Source organism: Aspergillus bombycis, assembly GCF_001792695.1.
Source record: "Aspergillus bombycis strain NRRL26010 chromosome Unknown contig00144, whole genome shotgun sequence".
NCBI lineage: Eukaryota > Fungi > Ascomycota > Eurotiomycetes > Eurotiales > Aspergillaceae > Aspergillus > Aspergillus bombycis.
In genome coordinates this window covers 41,411-54,959 of record NW_019170146.1, presented here as the reverse complement: position 1 = coordinate 54,959, position 13,549 = coordinate 41,411, and the positions used below count along the sequence as shown (strand labels likewise).

Here is a 13,549-nt window from a genome sequence, read left to right as displayed (position 1 = left end):
GTAGATGAGAAAACCACATAGCGGAGTCAGATGAAAAGCCGCAGGGCCCCTCTTCTCTCTGCGTGTTGTTTTATCTATTGTCTCAATGACTTGGCAGGGATTTGTTGTTAAGAAGGACAACGATGGGATGGCTGGGGGTTGTGCCAGAGGGGAATGAGAGGTTGAGGCCTGGCTGCATTGGTGCCTTTTTTTCTACCCTCAATTGGACCTCAATCTATTTTCCATGGACTTGGTGCTCGTTCAATGTCTAGATCTGGTTGATATCACGAATCAATTCCAGCTCTTGCTTATAAATTAGACTGAAACCAGAGATAGCAATTGCTAATGAATTCCCGATTAATTTCCCAGGACAATGAAATTGTTACATCCGTTTGGAGTCCAATGGGCTTATCGGGCATTGGGAGTCGACTGTTTGCGGGTGGTCTAGGCATCGAACTAGCTGATAATGTGGGCAGCAGAAATCCATGGAAATTCCCTTGCGATGGGTCCATGATCGATGTCATGTGGAAGTCTAGTGACTATTCTTAGTTTAGTCTCTGCCACTCGGCCTATAGAGAGGGCCGGATGCCTTGCCGATGCACATGTACGTACTCTACTGATAGTCCAGAAACACTTGCGTTCCAAGTCCAAAGCTTACCAATGTCACGGGATTCCACTGAAATTCCATCGAAGAGAAGAGGAAGGACAATCGAACCAAAGGTTAAAATAAGGATAAGAAGCTATTCTGGACCAGGGGGGGGGGGTCAATAGGTCCAATCTGAAGGGAATGTAAAATCCAGGATTCCCCAGTTGAGTAAGGGAGGGATGATGGACCAGACCCAAGAAGGGAAAGGATGTCGGTGCTGACGACGGGCGTGTGGTCGTCTGATCAGAAAAAAAAAAAGCGAGAGAGAACTAGAAGGAAAAGAAGGCGCAAGAAAAAAGTGCATCCCTCCCCCACGCCCCCACTTCTCCGCCATGGACGAACGGGGTCTTGGTTGTAGGGAAGACCCAACCGGGTAGGTCTTCATGACTCCCGGAGTATAGCAGTAGTAGTAGTAATAGTCCTCCATAGTAGTAGTAGTTGTTGTAGGGGACCTGCACCACAGGTACATCCTACAGGGACCTAACAGAGATCACGGGGTAAAAAAAAATTAAAAATAAATAAAACAAAAAAAAATAAAAACTAATAGAGGGATAATCCCCAAGCTTATGCACACCTAATAGTAATCCTTAACCTCCGCGCTGGGAAAGATCCACCGTGCTGGATAAAGAGTCTCCGTTTTCCCTCTCGATGTTTCTTTGAGTGATCCTATTCTTCTCTCCCCTCTCTCCCTCCTCTTCCCAACTTTTCCCTCTCCTTCGCCACTCCACTAAAGCGCACCCATCCAGTGACCTCATACCTCCTCCGATCTTCCAATCCACCGTCGCTTCCACCTGCTGCGAACCAAGACTCTTTTTTCTTATTTTTCTCCAGATCTTCGCGGCGGATTACTACTTCCTGACTCCTATTTCTGACTCTTTTTCACCAACTCCACCCGACTTCCGGTCACTGGTACGTCATCATCCGCTTTTACGACTCTGGGCAATTTGGACTTGTATCATTATCAACCCCGCCGCGCGCCCCGACTTGCTTTCGTAGTCCAATTCCATCATTTCGCTCCCTCCCACTTATTCTATTTCCCCTCTTCCGCTTTTTTAAGTACCGGATTAGGGACGTAAAACTCTCCCCCCAAATCTCCAACCATCACTATTTTTGCACCAATCAATCCTCATTTTCCCGCCACCTCGTCCTCTTTGGCCCAATTTCTCTCTCTATTTTAGGAGGTCAAAAGAGAGAAGATAGATCTTTGCGTGTCACCAACCTAAGCAAAAAGAAAAAGCAACACCACAAATTCTATCACAATGAGGAACCCTTTTGATATGTCCGACCTCGACGCTCTTGTTGATGAGCAAGAGGAACAGCCTTACATTGACATCCACGCCTACCAAACACATGACGGCAATCGCTCTCTTCTACAACCGAATGAAAACCGTCATGGCGACAGCCTCAAGGACCGGTTTATTGGTGCCATTGACACCGGCACCACGAGTTCCCGCTTTATCATCTTTGACTGCACCGGCGTCCCTATCGCCAAATATCAAATGGAATTCCGTCAGATTCACGAGCATTCAGGGTAAGTAGCTGCCTCGATTGACTGTACTATATTCCCCCCTCTGACTTAAGATCCTCTGTGTAGATGGCACGAACAAGATCCTTTCGACTTGGTGGATTCAGTTTACACATGTATCGAGGAGGCAATGAAGTCTTTCATGGCGCTTGGCCACTCACCGTCAGAGATCGAAGCCATCGGTATCACTAGTCAACGAGAGACCACGCTTGTTTGGGATTGGGAGACTGGTGAGCCGTTGCATAACGCTATCGCGTGGCCCGACACCAGGACCAAGGGTCTAGTTCGGGAGCTGAAGGCCCAACCCGGAGCGGATGACTTGAAGAACATCTGCGGGTTTCCCCTCTCGACTTATCCCTCCTCCGTCACATTGGTATGGATGCTTCGGAACCTACCGGAAGTCAAGAAGGCATATGATGAGGGAAGGCTCGCCTTCGGCACTGTCGACACGTGGCTCCTGTATAACCTGAATGGTGGTCCTGAGGGAAACATCCTGGTGACCGATGTGACGAACGCATCCAGAACGATGTTCATGAACCTTAAAACACTTGATTATGACGATAATTTGTTAAAGTTCTTCGGTATTGACAGGACGAAGATTAGACTTCCTAAAATTCTCCCATCAGCCGACTCAGAGGGATATGGATGGGTCAGAGGGGGACCGCTTGATGGTGTCCCGATTACCAGCTGCCTGGGCGATCAGTCTGCGGCGCTGGTCGGTCACTGTGCCTTCACACCGGGAACAGCGAAGAACACATATGGCACAGGATGCTTCCTTCTTTACAACGTTGGCGAGGAGCCAGTCATCTCCAAACATGGTTTGCTCAGCACAGTTGGATTCCAGTTGGGTAAGCATCGGAAGGCTGTTTATGCGCTTGAAGGTAGTGTGGCTGTGGCCGGAAGTGGTGTTTCCTTCCTGATGAACAACATGGGTTTCTTCCGTGATTCGCGGAAAGTGAGCGAAGTGGCAGCAACGGTTCCAGATAGCGGAGGTTGCGTGTTTGTCACCGCGTTCAGTGGTCTGTTTGCACCTTATTGGATTGATGATGCGAAGGGAACTATATGTAAGTCAATGCTGTGTCAGAAGCAGTTGTACAGAATCAGAACTAATACTGGTTTAGTCGGAATCACGCAGCACACGCAGCGTGGACACATTGCTCGTGCCACCATGGAAGCTGCCTGCTTCCAAACCAAGGCAATCCTTGATGCCATGGAGATGGACAGTGGACACGCATTGACGGAACTCGCCGTCGATGGTGGCATGAGTAATTCCGATATTTGCATGCAGGTATGTCGCACTTATTTTACTGTCCACATTATATAGCGAAAAACTAATTTCTTCCCTTAGACCCAATCAGATATTATCCAGATCCCTGTTGAACGGCCAGCGATGCACGAAACTACCGCTCTGGGTGCCGCAATCGCGGCGGCATTCGCCATTGATATCTGGAAGGATTTCAGCGAGCTCAAGAACATGAACCGCGCCAATCGTACAACATTCCAGCCCCATATCTCTGACGCACAGAGCTCGAAGCTGTATAAGCGATGGAGCAAAGCAGTCGAGATGTCTCGAGGCTGGACAGACCCCGCTGAAGAGGCAGAGGAGGAATGATTGCATACATTCACAAGCGACAAATGAGACCTACCTACATACATAATTCTGGGATGAGATTTGCGATTTAGCGTTGCCTTTATGTTCTTTTTTTTATTTTTTATTTATTTATTTCCATGTCTTGGGGTTCTGGGTACGGGCCAACATGGCGGTGGAGTGTCTTTTGGATACCCGATCATCACATCAGGTAGTTCTGGTAAATATTTAGAAATTCAATGCATATATAACCAGACTAACATTGTCCTCAATATTCAAGTCGAGTAGGCAAGGTTCCGGTCACTGCCGACAAATTAGATAAAAGGGATTCCATCAATCAGAGCAATGAATGGGGGGTTCAAAGGTGTTTTATATGGAAGATCTCATGCATCATACGATTGTAGCACACAGCTGTATGTGCATTAGTAGAGGTAAGGCAGGGTGGTGTGATCTGCAGCCGATCTTGAGAAGTAAACCTTTACTTTCACTGAACCTCAGGCATTGCATATGGCTGACACTACTAGTACTAAATACTACTAGTACTAGTAGTATAATTAGTACCTTACTAGTAGTAGTAAGGTTTCCTTTCGATCAGAAATATCCCCCACCAATCAGCAGTGCATCCCATTTTCATCAACTGCATACTGCCTGCTCCGTGCCGGGCCACAAAGCTCACATACGAAAATCATAGTTCTAAGCAATCCTGGGGCAGTAGTCAGGGGTCAGATATGACGGATACAGTAACACCGCCACAAAATCCCAAGGACGATGGGGCGACCAGCTTCAAAGACTCTGTGAGCTCGAAGAAGTTGTCGAGCCGTGGGATAAGTATGATCCCAAGTCAACGCCAAACGTTTTCTATCCTATCTGTCTTGGAGAAGTTCTTAATGAAAGATATCTGATTGAGCACAAAATCGGTGCTGGTGGGTTCTCCACTGTCTGGATGGCCCTTGACCTCCAGAAAAAAGAAAAATGTCGCTGTCAAAGTCTTGTCCACTGGCGACTGTGGAGACATCGAACTACGTATACAAGATGAAATCGTTCGGAGCGTGCAGGATAGATCCCACCTTGTGACATATTCGGACACTTTTCTGCTAAACGGAAACGATTGCCACCATAAGGTTATGGTGTTTCCTTTGCTGGGGCCGTGTCTTGACCGTTATATAGTGACGAAATTTGCTGTGAGTACTCGCCTGTCAGCTGCGAAGCAATTGCTAGAGGCGTTGGAAACCCTACACAACGCTGGAATTCTGCACCGTGGTACGTTATCCTACACATCTTATATCGTCACCATCTGATGAATAGTCGACAAGACTTGAATGAGAGAAACTGCATGTGGGGAATGGCGCCTCTTCAGGATCTTAGCAGGGGTGCTACATATGAAGCTCTCACCCGGCAACTAAGGCAAACTATTCCAGCCGTCGAGTTCTGCAAGCCTGGAGAGTTGGTACGGCCTACCCAGGTCCCTGAAAACCTGCGCACAGAAGATTTTTATCTCGGTGACTTCGGTCTGGCCATGAAAGTTGGCGACCCCGTGGCTCAACCAGGCCATCCACCTTTGCAGTTTTGCTCCCGGGAGCGTCTCCATGGGAAAGATCCAAGCTTTGCCTGCGACATGTGGAGCTACATGGTCAACTTTGCTGGGCTTTACCAAGGGCAACCACCGTTCAATCCTTGGTACAGGGGGGGGGGGGGGGGGGGAGCACTAACGACTATCACTGGCTTTCTAGGCCCACTGCCAGAGCAATGGAAAGGTTCTTATATTTTTGCTGATGGCCTTGATTCCTGGTTCGATCATAATCAAACGCCCGATACAAAGGAGACCCTCGCATCAGAGCTTGCACGCTATCGACCCGATGTCGATCCAGCTGAACGAGAGCACAAGCTCTCCATTATGCAGAAGGCCTTCATCTACTCACCTGAGGAGCGTTTGACTGCGACGCAGCTTCTGGCCGACCCTTCATTCAAAGCTCTCATGGCCAGATATGATTGTTGATACTCTGATTGAGTTGAGATCGAAGATCATATGGCTTCTCTGAAAAGGTAAACATTGTAAGAAAGATATCATTTATCATTGACTGGCTGGTTAGCGGCTTGGCTCAGTACAAGCCTTCACCGTCTCGCGGGGTGTACCCCTGAGATAGATACGACGGACAAATCCATCACGTAATTCCACGCATGCTCAAGCAAGATCTGGGTATACTTAGGATAGCCCGAATATAGAACGCCAGGTTAACATACAGTTTCTCATTGATACCCATGTATGTACACTACAATACAATACAGCCAGATCATTCGCTTGCCGTCGCTCACCTCCCAAACCCATATGCCATATGCCATATGCACGGTTATTTAGTATTCCATCAAGGATAGATATCGAGTAGGAGGAAAAATAAAAAGAAAACGAGGAATTAACACCGAATACACTAAAAATATAACGGCCCAAAAAACTGGTCCATGAAGGCACCCAAGAAGGATCTTCATCCTTGATGCACTTAACACAACAAACGGAGAGGAGTTATAAAAAAAGGATGAGTAAGAAACGGGGGTTTCCCTATCAACTAGGAGAATGATGAATCGAAGAACCGCTTAATTAACATCCGACGCAGTCGACGTCGGCGGCGCTTCAGCGAGGTGGACGGATTCAATCTGGCCGCCTGTAGGGCCTCGGGCAGTTTGAGTGGCGCTGATACTCTCGATTCCAGTTTCTCAAGCTTCTCGCCCTTCAACACCTTCTCCATCTCCTCTTTAGTCAGTGTCTCGTACTCAATCAATGCCTTGGTTAGCAATTCCAGCTCATGGCGCTTTTCGGTCAGAATGTTCGTAGCGCGCATGCGAGCTTCCTCAACAAGGCGTCGAACTTCACTTTCGATCTCTTGCTTAGTCTCAGAGGACAAACTGTCATAGTTGGTGGAAAGATCGACATTTCCTAGTTTCTTGGAGTACCCAAACCGGGTTATCAGGGTGAAAGCCGTCTCCGTGGCTTGTTGAATATCCTACAGACGATTAGCGAATAGTCCCAAATCATGATGACCATCAGAGACTCACCGCGGAGATGCCACTAGTAACCTTGTCAGGTCCAAATATAAGCTCCTCTGCGGCCTTACCGCCCATGGAAACGTCGATATCAGACAAGTACTCGGTATAATTCCTGGATACCGTATCCATCTCAGGCAAGAAATGGGTTATACCCAACGCCATGCCACGAGGGACGATGGTGATTTTGTAAAGCGGCGTAGAAGAGGGCGAAAAGTAGGCAACCAAAGCGTGACCAGCCTCATGGTACGCGGTAAGAAGCTTGTCCTTGTCTTGGATAACCCGGCTACGAGCTTCTGCGCCCATCATGATTTTGTCCTTAGCCCAGTCAAAGTCCCTCGGGCCAACTTTTGCCTGTTTGTTTCTGCTTGCGAAGATGGCAGCCTGGTTGACGAGATTCTCCAGATCGGCACCAGAAAAACCAGGGGTACCGCGCGCAATGACAGCAACATCAACATCCGTGCTAATTTGGACATCCTTCATGTGGTGTTTGAGGATATCCATACGGCCCCGCACATCAGGAAGGTCAACAACTACCCGTCGATCAAATCGACCGGGTCGAGTCAATGCCTTGTCAAGTAACTGAGGGTAGTTTGTTGCGGCGATAATGATCACTCCGCTGGTCTGCGAAAATCCGTCAAGTTCCGTGAGAAGCTGGTTTAGCGTCTGTTTGACATAAGCCGCATCCCTTTCGTTCCTCTTCGCACCTATCGCATCCAGCTCATCAATGAAGATGATAGCAGGCGACTTGCTTCGTGCTTGAGTGAACAGTTCACGGACACGCTTGGCACCGACACCAACGTACACTTCGTCGAACTCAGAACCAGACATGTAGAAGAAAGGTACACCAGCCTCTCCTGCCACGGCACGAGCCAGCAGCGTCTTTCCGGTACCAGGAGGGCCAACAAGGAGTACGCCCTTCGGCAACTTGCCACCAAGAGAGGAAAATCTTTCGGGGTTCAGCAGGAATTCAACCAGCTCCTGGAGTTCTTCCTTAGCTTCGTCGCAACCATGCACATCAGTGAATCGGACAGTCTGTTGCTGAGGCTGAGCTTCGTTGTTTTGAGGACCCTTGATATTCTTCAAAACACCTGTAGTTTCCACAAGGATAGTAACCAAGACGAGAGACATGTATGTGAAGAAGCCAAAATACAACAAGAACTTCACCCATCGGAATACGGCGCTGCCAAGCGACTCCTCCACGACGACGTATAATGGAGCCTCTTTGGCACCCGTGCCGTTTGCCTTTGCCGACACACCGACATTACCGCCATGGTTCTGAGCCGCAACAGCCTGTCCGATAGCCTGGAGTTGTTCGGAATTGAGATTCGAGTTACCACCCTGGGCCGAGGCCGCGGCCGCGGCCGACAATGCAGCAGTATCGGTTCCACCAACACGTTGTAAGGCCTTGAAATAAATCGCTTCCGAAAGAGCATTAGTAGCAAAATGACCACTTTTGTACCGTTCAACAACAATCGCAGGCATATTGGCTCGAAGAAGAGCCTGGTAAAAAGCATTTTGGGCGTTTGCACTATTGGGGTTGCTGTTCGCGGTTTTCTCTTTCTGCGCTAACAAACCGTGGGATGGTCCTCCGAATATAAAACGCTGTTGCTGTAACCTTGGAAGCCCTGTAACACTAGGCGCGTGGCGGAGACGGTCCAAAGATGTCAACGTTGAGTAGGAACGAAATGACGGCGAAAGGGGCTGACGGGAGACAAGAGACGGTGCAGTCCAAAGAGTAGTTTCTAAAAAGGCCCATCGTGTTAAAGAGACTTACGGGAAGTGATACAACGAAAGAAAGAGGCTTACCGTTGGAGAAAGAACGTGACCAGATGTGATGCGCAGGCTTGCTACGTATCCCAGGTCTCAAGGCTTCGGAGGGCACCGTGTGGAGGAACTCTGGTAGTGAAACATGATTCAACCCCTAAAGCATTGTCAGTAAGCTCCATTCATCATCACGCTAAACCAGGCCTAGAAAGTGTGCCGTTGAACTTACTTCCCCAACCGTGCGTTGAGAGAGACCCTGGGAGACGGCGGGACCGGAGGTAGCAGGACTGCGCTCGACGTTCTTCCAAGGCGCATTAAGAAGCTTTGACATCGAGGCCAGATATCCGATGTCGCAGCCGAGATATTCTGGTTGGTAGTCGGAGAGTTAGAGAAAGGACTCCTATAAGCACGAGAACGGGTGGTGCTTACAGGCTTAGGAATCGGAAGTTGAAAGGCCATGGTAGACCGAAGGCGCGGCACAGGGCCGCGGAGCAGGATCTACCCCTCGGAGGTATATAAGAGAACAGAGACTAGGCGAGATGCGGTTATCTCTTCGTGAACACAAATGCCATCACTGATCAGATCAGGAGCAGATGATGGCTAAGATAAAGGCGTCGGATGGATGAACAATAACGATGATGGCACCTTCGTCGGTGGATGCGGCGGCGAAATTCGCCTGGCGGAACGTTGCCACTTCGGCTTGAATGCTCGGCCGTAGGGGGAACGCAATCACGTGTATTCATCCTGCCTCAGGCAGCCACCGGTCTCGCAAAGCAACTTTGGCGTCATATCGTGGCATAATATGTTTTGTATCCTTTTTACTAAAATCACAAAATTTGTCCTCTCAGTTCTGATTTTGCCATGCTTGCTTGTCAGAGAAATCCGTGTCACAGTATCGTAAAATCATGAAGGTCTATTTCGTAGCAATCCATGGTTCAGATCCGTTCCTTCTGAACCACCGGGCAATAGACCGTCCTCGTCATTGCCAACTACTTCGATGTCTATTTATTGACACAAAGCCTGTGGTTGTCGGACATATAACCAAGACTCTAAGCCCTTGATCTCAATGTTCCCGTCACTCATAGGCTGGAATCTATTCACATCTGGCGAGTTCGTCATTTACAGAAGCAAAGCACCGCCGTTCGGGCTTGAAGCTGGCCAGGCACAGCACATCCACAAACCGCCATTCCTTGCTTAATGGTTATTTTTCTAGTTAAATGCCCACAGCTATGTCCAGAAAGATTATTTTTCTCGTGGGAGCCCCCACGATACGAAACCTCCAATGGAACGAAGATGAGCTTCTCACGGCACCCATCTCCCCATTCCATAGTTCGGATATTCCCAATGAAGACGATTGGCCTTTTACAGATCCTAACCCTGTAAAATGGAGGCTGTTACAGGATGAGAGATCGGCGGAGGCAATTGACGAAAACCCGGGACTAGGAATAGATAGAGGCACTCACTTCTTTACAACTCAAGACCTTGTGCCGCCTAGCAGCTTATCAACTGCCCCAGAAGATTCAAGTCTCACCCAGTTCTACGACCATTCGTTCACCGTCCATGAGACATCCGAGATTACTTCCCCAGGCGTCCATCTCGGGGATTCCACGAAAGAAAGTGACATAGTGGCCGACAGCACAGGGACTTCTATCGCAACAGAAGAATCCCTTGGGTTGGAGTTGCCCATCCAAGGAGGTATTACAGATCTTCAAAACATTCCGAGCGCTGGATACCTGACATCTATTGTGCCACAAACTATGACGGTGAATCTCATCGTCGGAATTGCTGCAATTCGACCACCGCGTCGCATTTTGACGCGGCGATGGAAGAACGAACTAGACCTTGTCGAAATAGTAGTGGGAGATGACACAAGAAGCGGGTTCGGAGTTACGTTCTGGCTCCCCCCAATGGAACAAAGGATCGCCCCAGGTCATCATGACGAGAGCCATGAGCTTCGCAAAATGCTGGAGACTTTACGGCCGCGAGACATCGTTTTGTTGCGCATGGTAGGGTTGAGCTCCTTCCGGGAACGGGTTTACGGACAGAGTCTCAGGAAAGGGATTACTAAAGTCGATCTACTCCATCGACAGAGGGTCGACGTAACAGATGCGGGTGGTATGTACAGTGCAAGGAGTCTCTTGAACCATGATACGACAGCCAAGAACGATGAACTACTGCGAGTCAAAGCGAGAAAGGTGCGCGAGTGGATCGTGAGTACCACGACGGATTTAGCAGGCGGTGACGCAAGGAAGCCCACGCAACGTGGGCCGACTTTACCTCCAGATACGCCAGAGGATTCGTCGAGGTTATAATTAGAACAACTTTGTAGGAGGTATGTATGTATTTTAACATATGTTGAAGGCAGGGTTACAGAAAGGTCACTAGGAACACATTTTTAACTTGATTCTGACAGCTGATCAGGAGATACAGGGACGGGATCCCGACTCCGAATACCCTGTGGTAGCGGTACATACATACTACTTTACTCTTCGCAGTACGTAGTACCTATCACATCTTAGTGCAACGCTATGGAGGGAAATTATAGTCGTGTTGGGGGTACCTAGGATTGCAGGACGTTAATAAACTTTATCCGCATATGCATCCATCTACGGTATAAGCATCATGCTTTACATAAAAGTAGTCCTTCCTTCATCTGGAGTATAATTTGAATGTCTCCCTTTTTTTTATATTATGTTGGGTAAGAGCTTTGCTCCTTACAGGATGTCCTTAAATTTAGGGGTGTAATGGCCCCACGAAGCACCTGATCCGAGTTCCCAAAACAGATCTAGGCCCAGAGGCTGTACCGGCAATCCTGTCCTGTAATTCGTCGAGGACGGTAGATGGTGGCGCTGGCTGCAAACGTGCAAAGGCGGAGCTCTTTTTTTGGTGGTACCTGATACCTTACCATACCATCTCCGGCTCCCCCTAACCCATGTTGCATCTAATACAGGTACATTTCCCATACATACATGCTGGGTCTCCAACCGCCAGGTGTTATAATTGATCTTTATTTTCCTCTCCTCCTCCTCCTTCTCCTTTCTTCTTCTGGTTGACATCGTTTGATCTGTCAACGGCCGTTCCCTTGACCGATTGATCTCAGTCCCCATCTTCACTTTACACCACCATCGTTCTCTCCCTCGTGCGGGATTGCATATTAGTTCTTCCCCTCCCCTGCTTTCGCTTTACCCCCCTTATCCCCCGGTCGCTCGTTCAAAACAACCGTCGCCGCCGGTTCCTACAATATACCACCATATTAACATTTTCCTCTCTTAACTTCGTCCCACTACATAATCATGAAGGGTATGTGCTCCTCTCGGTACAGTATCCACTCCTCTTTGCTGACTTCATTTGATTGCAGCTCTCATTCTTGTCGGAGGGTTTGGTACCCGTCTCCGTCCGTTGGTGAGCAACTCCCCCGCCGGCGATCGTGACGTACCACATACCAGCTCCCTATGAGCCCCTACTGACAGATATGATCGCTCAACTAGACATTGACCCTTCCCAAACCCCTGGTGGAATTTGGGAACCGTCCTATGATTCTGCACCAAGTCGAGAGCTTGGCTGCTGCTGGTGTCACGGATATTGTCCTGGCTGTTAACTATCGTCCGGATGTCATGGTTTCGGCACTCAAGAAGGTTTGTCCGCGAAAACAAGTCAGCCCCCATGCCCATGCTTACCGTAACTAGTACGAAGAACAATACAATGTTAAGATCGAGTTCTCCGTCGAGTCCGAACCCCTGGGCACTGCCGGTCCTCTGAAGTTAGCGGAGAAGATTTTGGGCAAGGACGACTCTCCATTCTTTGTTCTAAACTCCGATGTCATCTGTGATTATCCTTTCAAGGAGCTGGCTGAGTTCCATAAGAAGCACGGTGACGAAGGTACCATTGTTGTTACCAAGGTTGACGAGCCCTCTAAGTATGGTGTCGTTGTTCACAAGCCCAACCACCCCTCGCGCATCGACCGTTTTGTCGAAAAGCCTGTTGAATTCGTTGGCAACCGTATCAACGCCGGTATCTATATTATGAACCCTAGTGTGCTGAATCGCATTGAGCTGCGCCCGACCTCCATTGAGCAGGAGACATTCCCCGCTATTTGCAAGGACGGACAGCTTCACTCCTTTGATTTGGAGGGCTTTTGGATGGACGTTGGCCAACCGAAGGACTTCCTCAGCGGTACCTGTCTATACCTCACTTCCCTCGCCAAGCGCAACTCCAAGCTACTCGCACCCAACTCCGAACCCTACGTGTACGGTGGCAATGTTATGGTTGACCCCTCCGCCAAGATTGGCAAGAACTGCCGCATTGGTCCCAATGTAGTCATTGGTCCCAACGTCGTGGTCGGTGATGGAGTTCGTCTGCAGCGTTGTGTGCTTCTAGAGAACAGCAAGGTCAAGGACCATGCCTGGGTTAAGTCGACCATTGTCGGATGGAATAGCTCCGTAGGCAGATGGGCTCGTTTGGAGAATGTCACCGTGCTGGGTGACGACGTTACTATCGCAGACGAAGTCTATGTTAATGGTGGATCCATCCTTCCTCACAAGAGCATCAAGCAGAACGTTGATGGTAAGTGATCACCTCGTTTGTTCATCGCGTGTTGATTCTAATCTTTCTACCAGTTCCCGCCATCATTATGTAAACCTTCTCTTCTCATGTCGACATGTCCTCAAATGCTTTGCTTCCAGTCGCCTGCACCTCGACGCCGCCCGATGCATAGAACCGGAGTCGGTCTATTTTACTTCAGTTGATTTCAAGCAGGCCTGCGCCTGACAGGATTTCTGGGTCAAGGCCATGACCACTCCTTGGAATACACGGCGGTCCTGACACCTTTCTATTTACCATCCCCCTTCTTGCATAAATCTTTTATTCCATTTCCTTATCCTGCTCCACCGTACGCAGACGCTGAATGCCTTGATGGCGAAAGCGCTGCCCTCTACAGACTTTTAGTAATCATACTTATGTTTCCTTCACTACGTGTTGCCGCCGACCCGTCGACTGCCTTGCGTCCAAT

At 49.0% G+C, this 13,549-nt stretch overlaps 5 protein-coding genes across 5 annotated transcripts; 4 read left to right on the top strand and 1 right to left on the bottom strand.

Moving 5' to 3' along the window:
- Nucleotides 1-1,884: 1,884 nt before the first annotated feature.
- On the top strand, nucleotides 1,885-3,762 carry ABOM_011571 (glycerol kinase; the record flags this gene model as incomplete). The annotated part of the gene is made up of 4 exons (XM_022538699.1): nucleotides 1,885-2,156; nucleotides 2,220-3,214; nucleotides 3,272-3,438; nucleotides 3,499-3,762. 4 exons carry the CDS (start codon nucleotides 1,885-1,887, stop codon nucleotides 3,760-3,762), a joined length of 1,698 nt encoding a protein of 565 aa, XP_022384161.1.
- Nucleotides 3,763-5,080: 1,318 nt separating this feature from the next.
- Nucleotides 5,081-5,734, top strand: ABOM_011570 (kinase domain-containing protein; the record flags this gene model as incomplete). The annotated part of the gene is made up of 1 exon (XM_022538698.1): nucleotides 5,081-5,734. One exon carries the CDS (start codon nucleotides 5,081-5,083, stop codon nucleotides 5,732-5,734), a length of 654 nt encoding a protein of 217 aa, XP_022384162.1.
- A 565-nt stretch (nucleotides 5,735-6,299) lies between these two features.
- Nucleotides 6,300-8,872, bottom strand: ABOM_011569 (i-AAA protease YME1; the record flags this gene model as incomplete). Its single annotated transcript, XM_022538697.1, has 4 exons — nucleotides 6,300-6,734; nucleotides 6,787-8,519; nucleotides 8,584-8,698; nucleotides 8,771-8,872. 4 exons carry the CDS (start codon nucleotides 8,870-8,872, stop codon nucleotides 6,300-6,302), a joined length of 2,385 nt encoding a protein of 794 aa, XP_022384148.1.
- An 898-nt stretch (nucleotides 8,873-9,770) lies between these two features.
- Nucleotides 9,771-10,853, top strand: ABOM_011568 (uncharacterized protein; the record flags this gene model as incomplete). The annotated part of the gene is made up of 1 exon (XM_022538696.1): nucleotides 9,771-10,853. One exon carries the CDS (start codon nucleotides 9,771-9,773, stop codon nucleotides 10,851-10,853), a length of 1,083 nt encoding a protein of 360 aa, XP_022384147.1.
- Nucleotides 10,854-11,834: 981 nt separating this feature from the next.
- ABOM_011567 (mannose-1-phosphate guanyltransferase) lies at nucleotides 11,835-13,112 on the top strand (the record flags this gene model as incomplete). Its single annotated transcript, XM_022538695.1, has 4 exons — nucleotides 11,835-11,841; nucleotides 11,900-11,943; nucleotides 12,030-12,176; nucleotides 12,228-13,112. The coding sequence occupies 4 exons, from the start codon at nucleotides 11,835-11,837 to the stop codon at nucleotides 13,110-13,112; spliced, it is 1,083 nt and encodes a 360-aa protein (XP_022384154.1).
- Nucleotides 13,113-13,549: the final 437 nt, after the last annotated feature.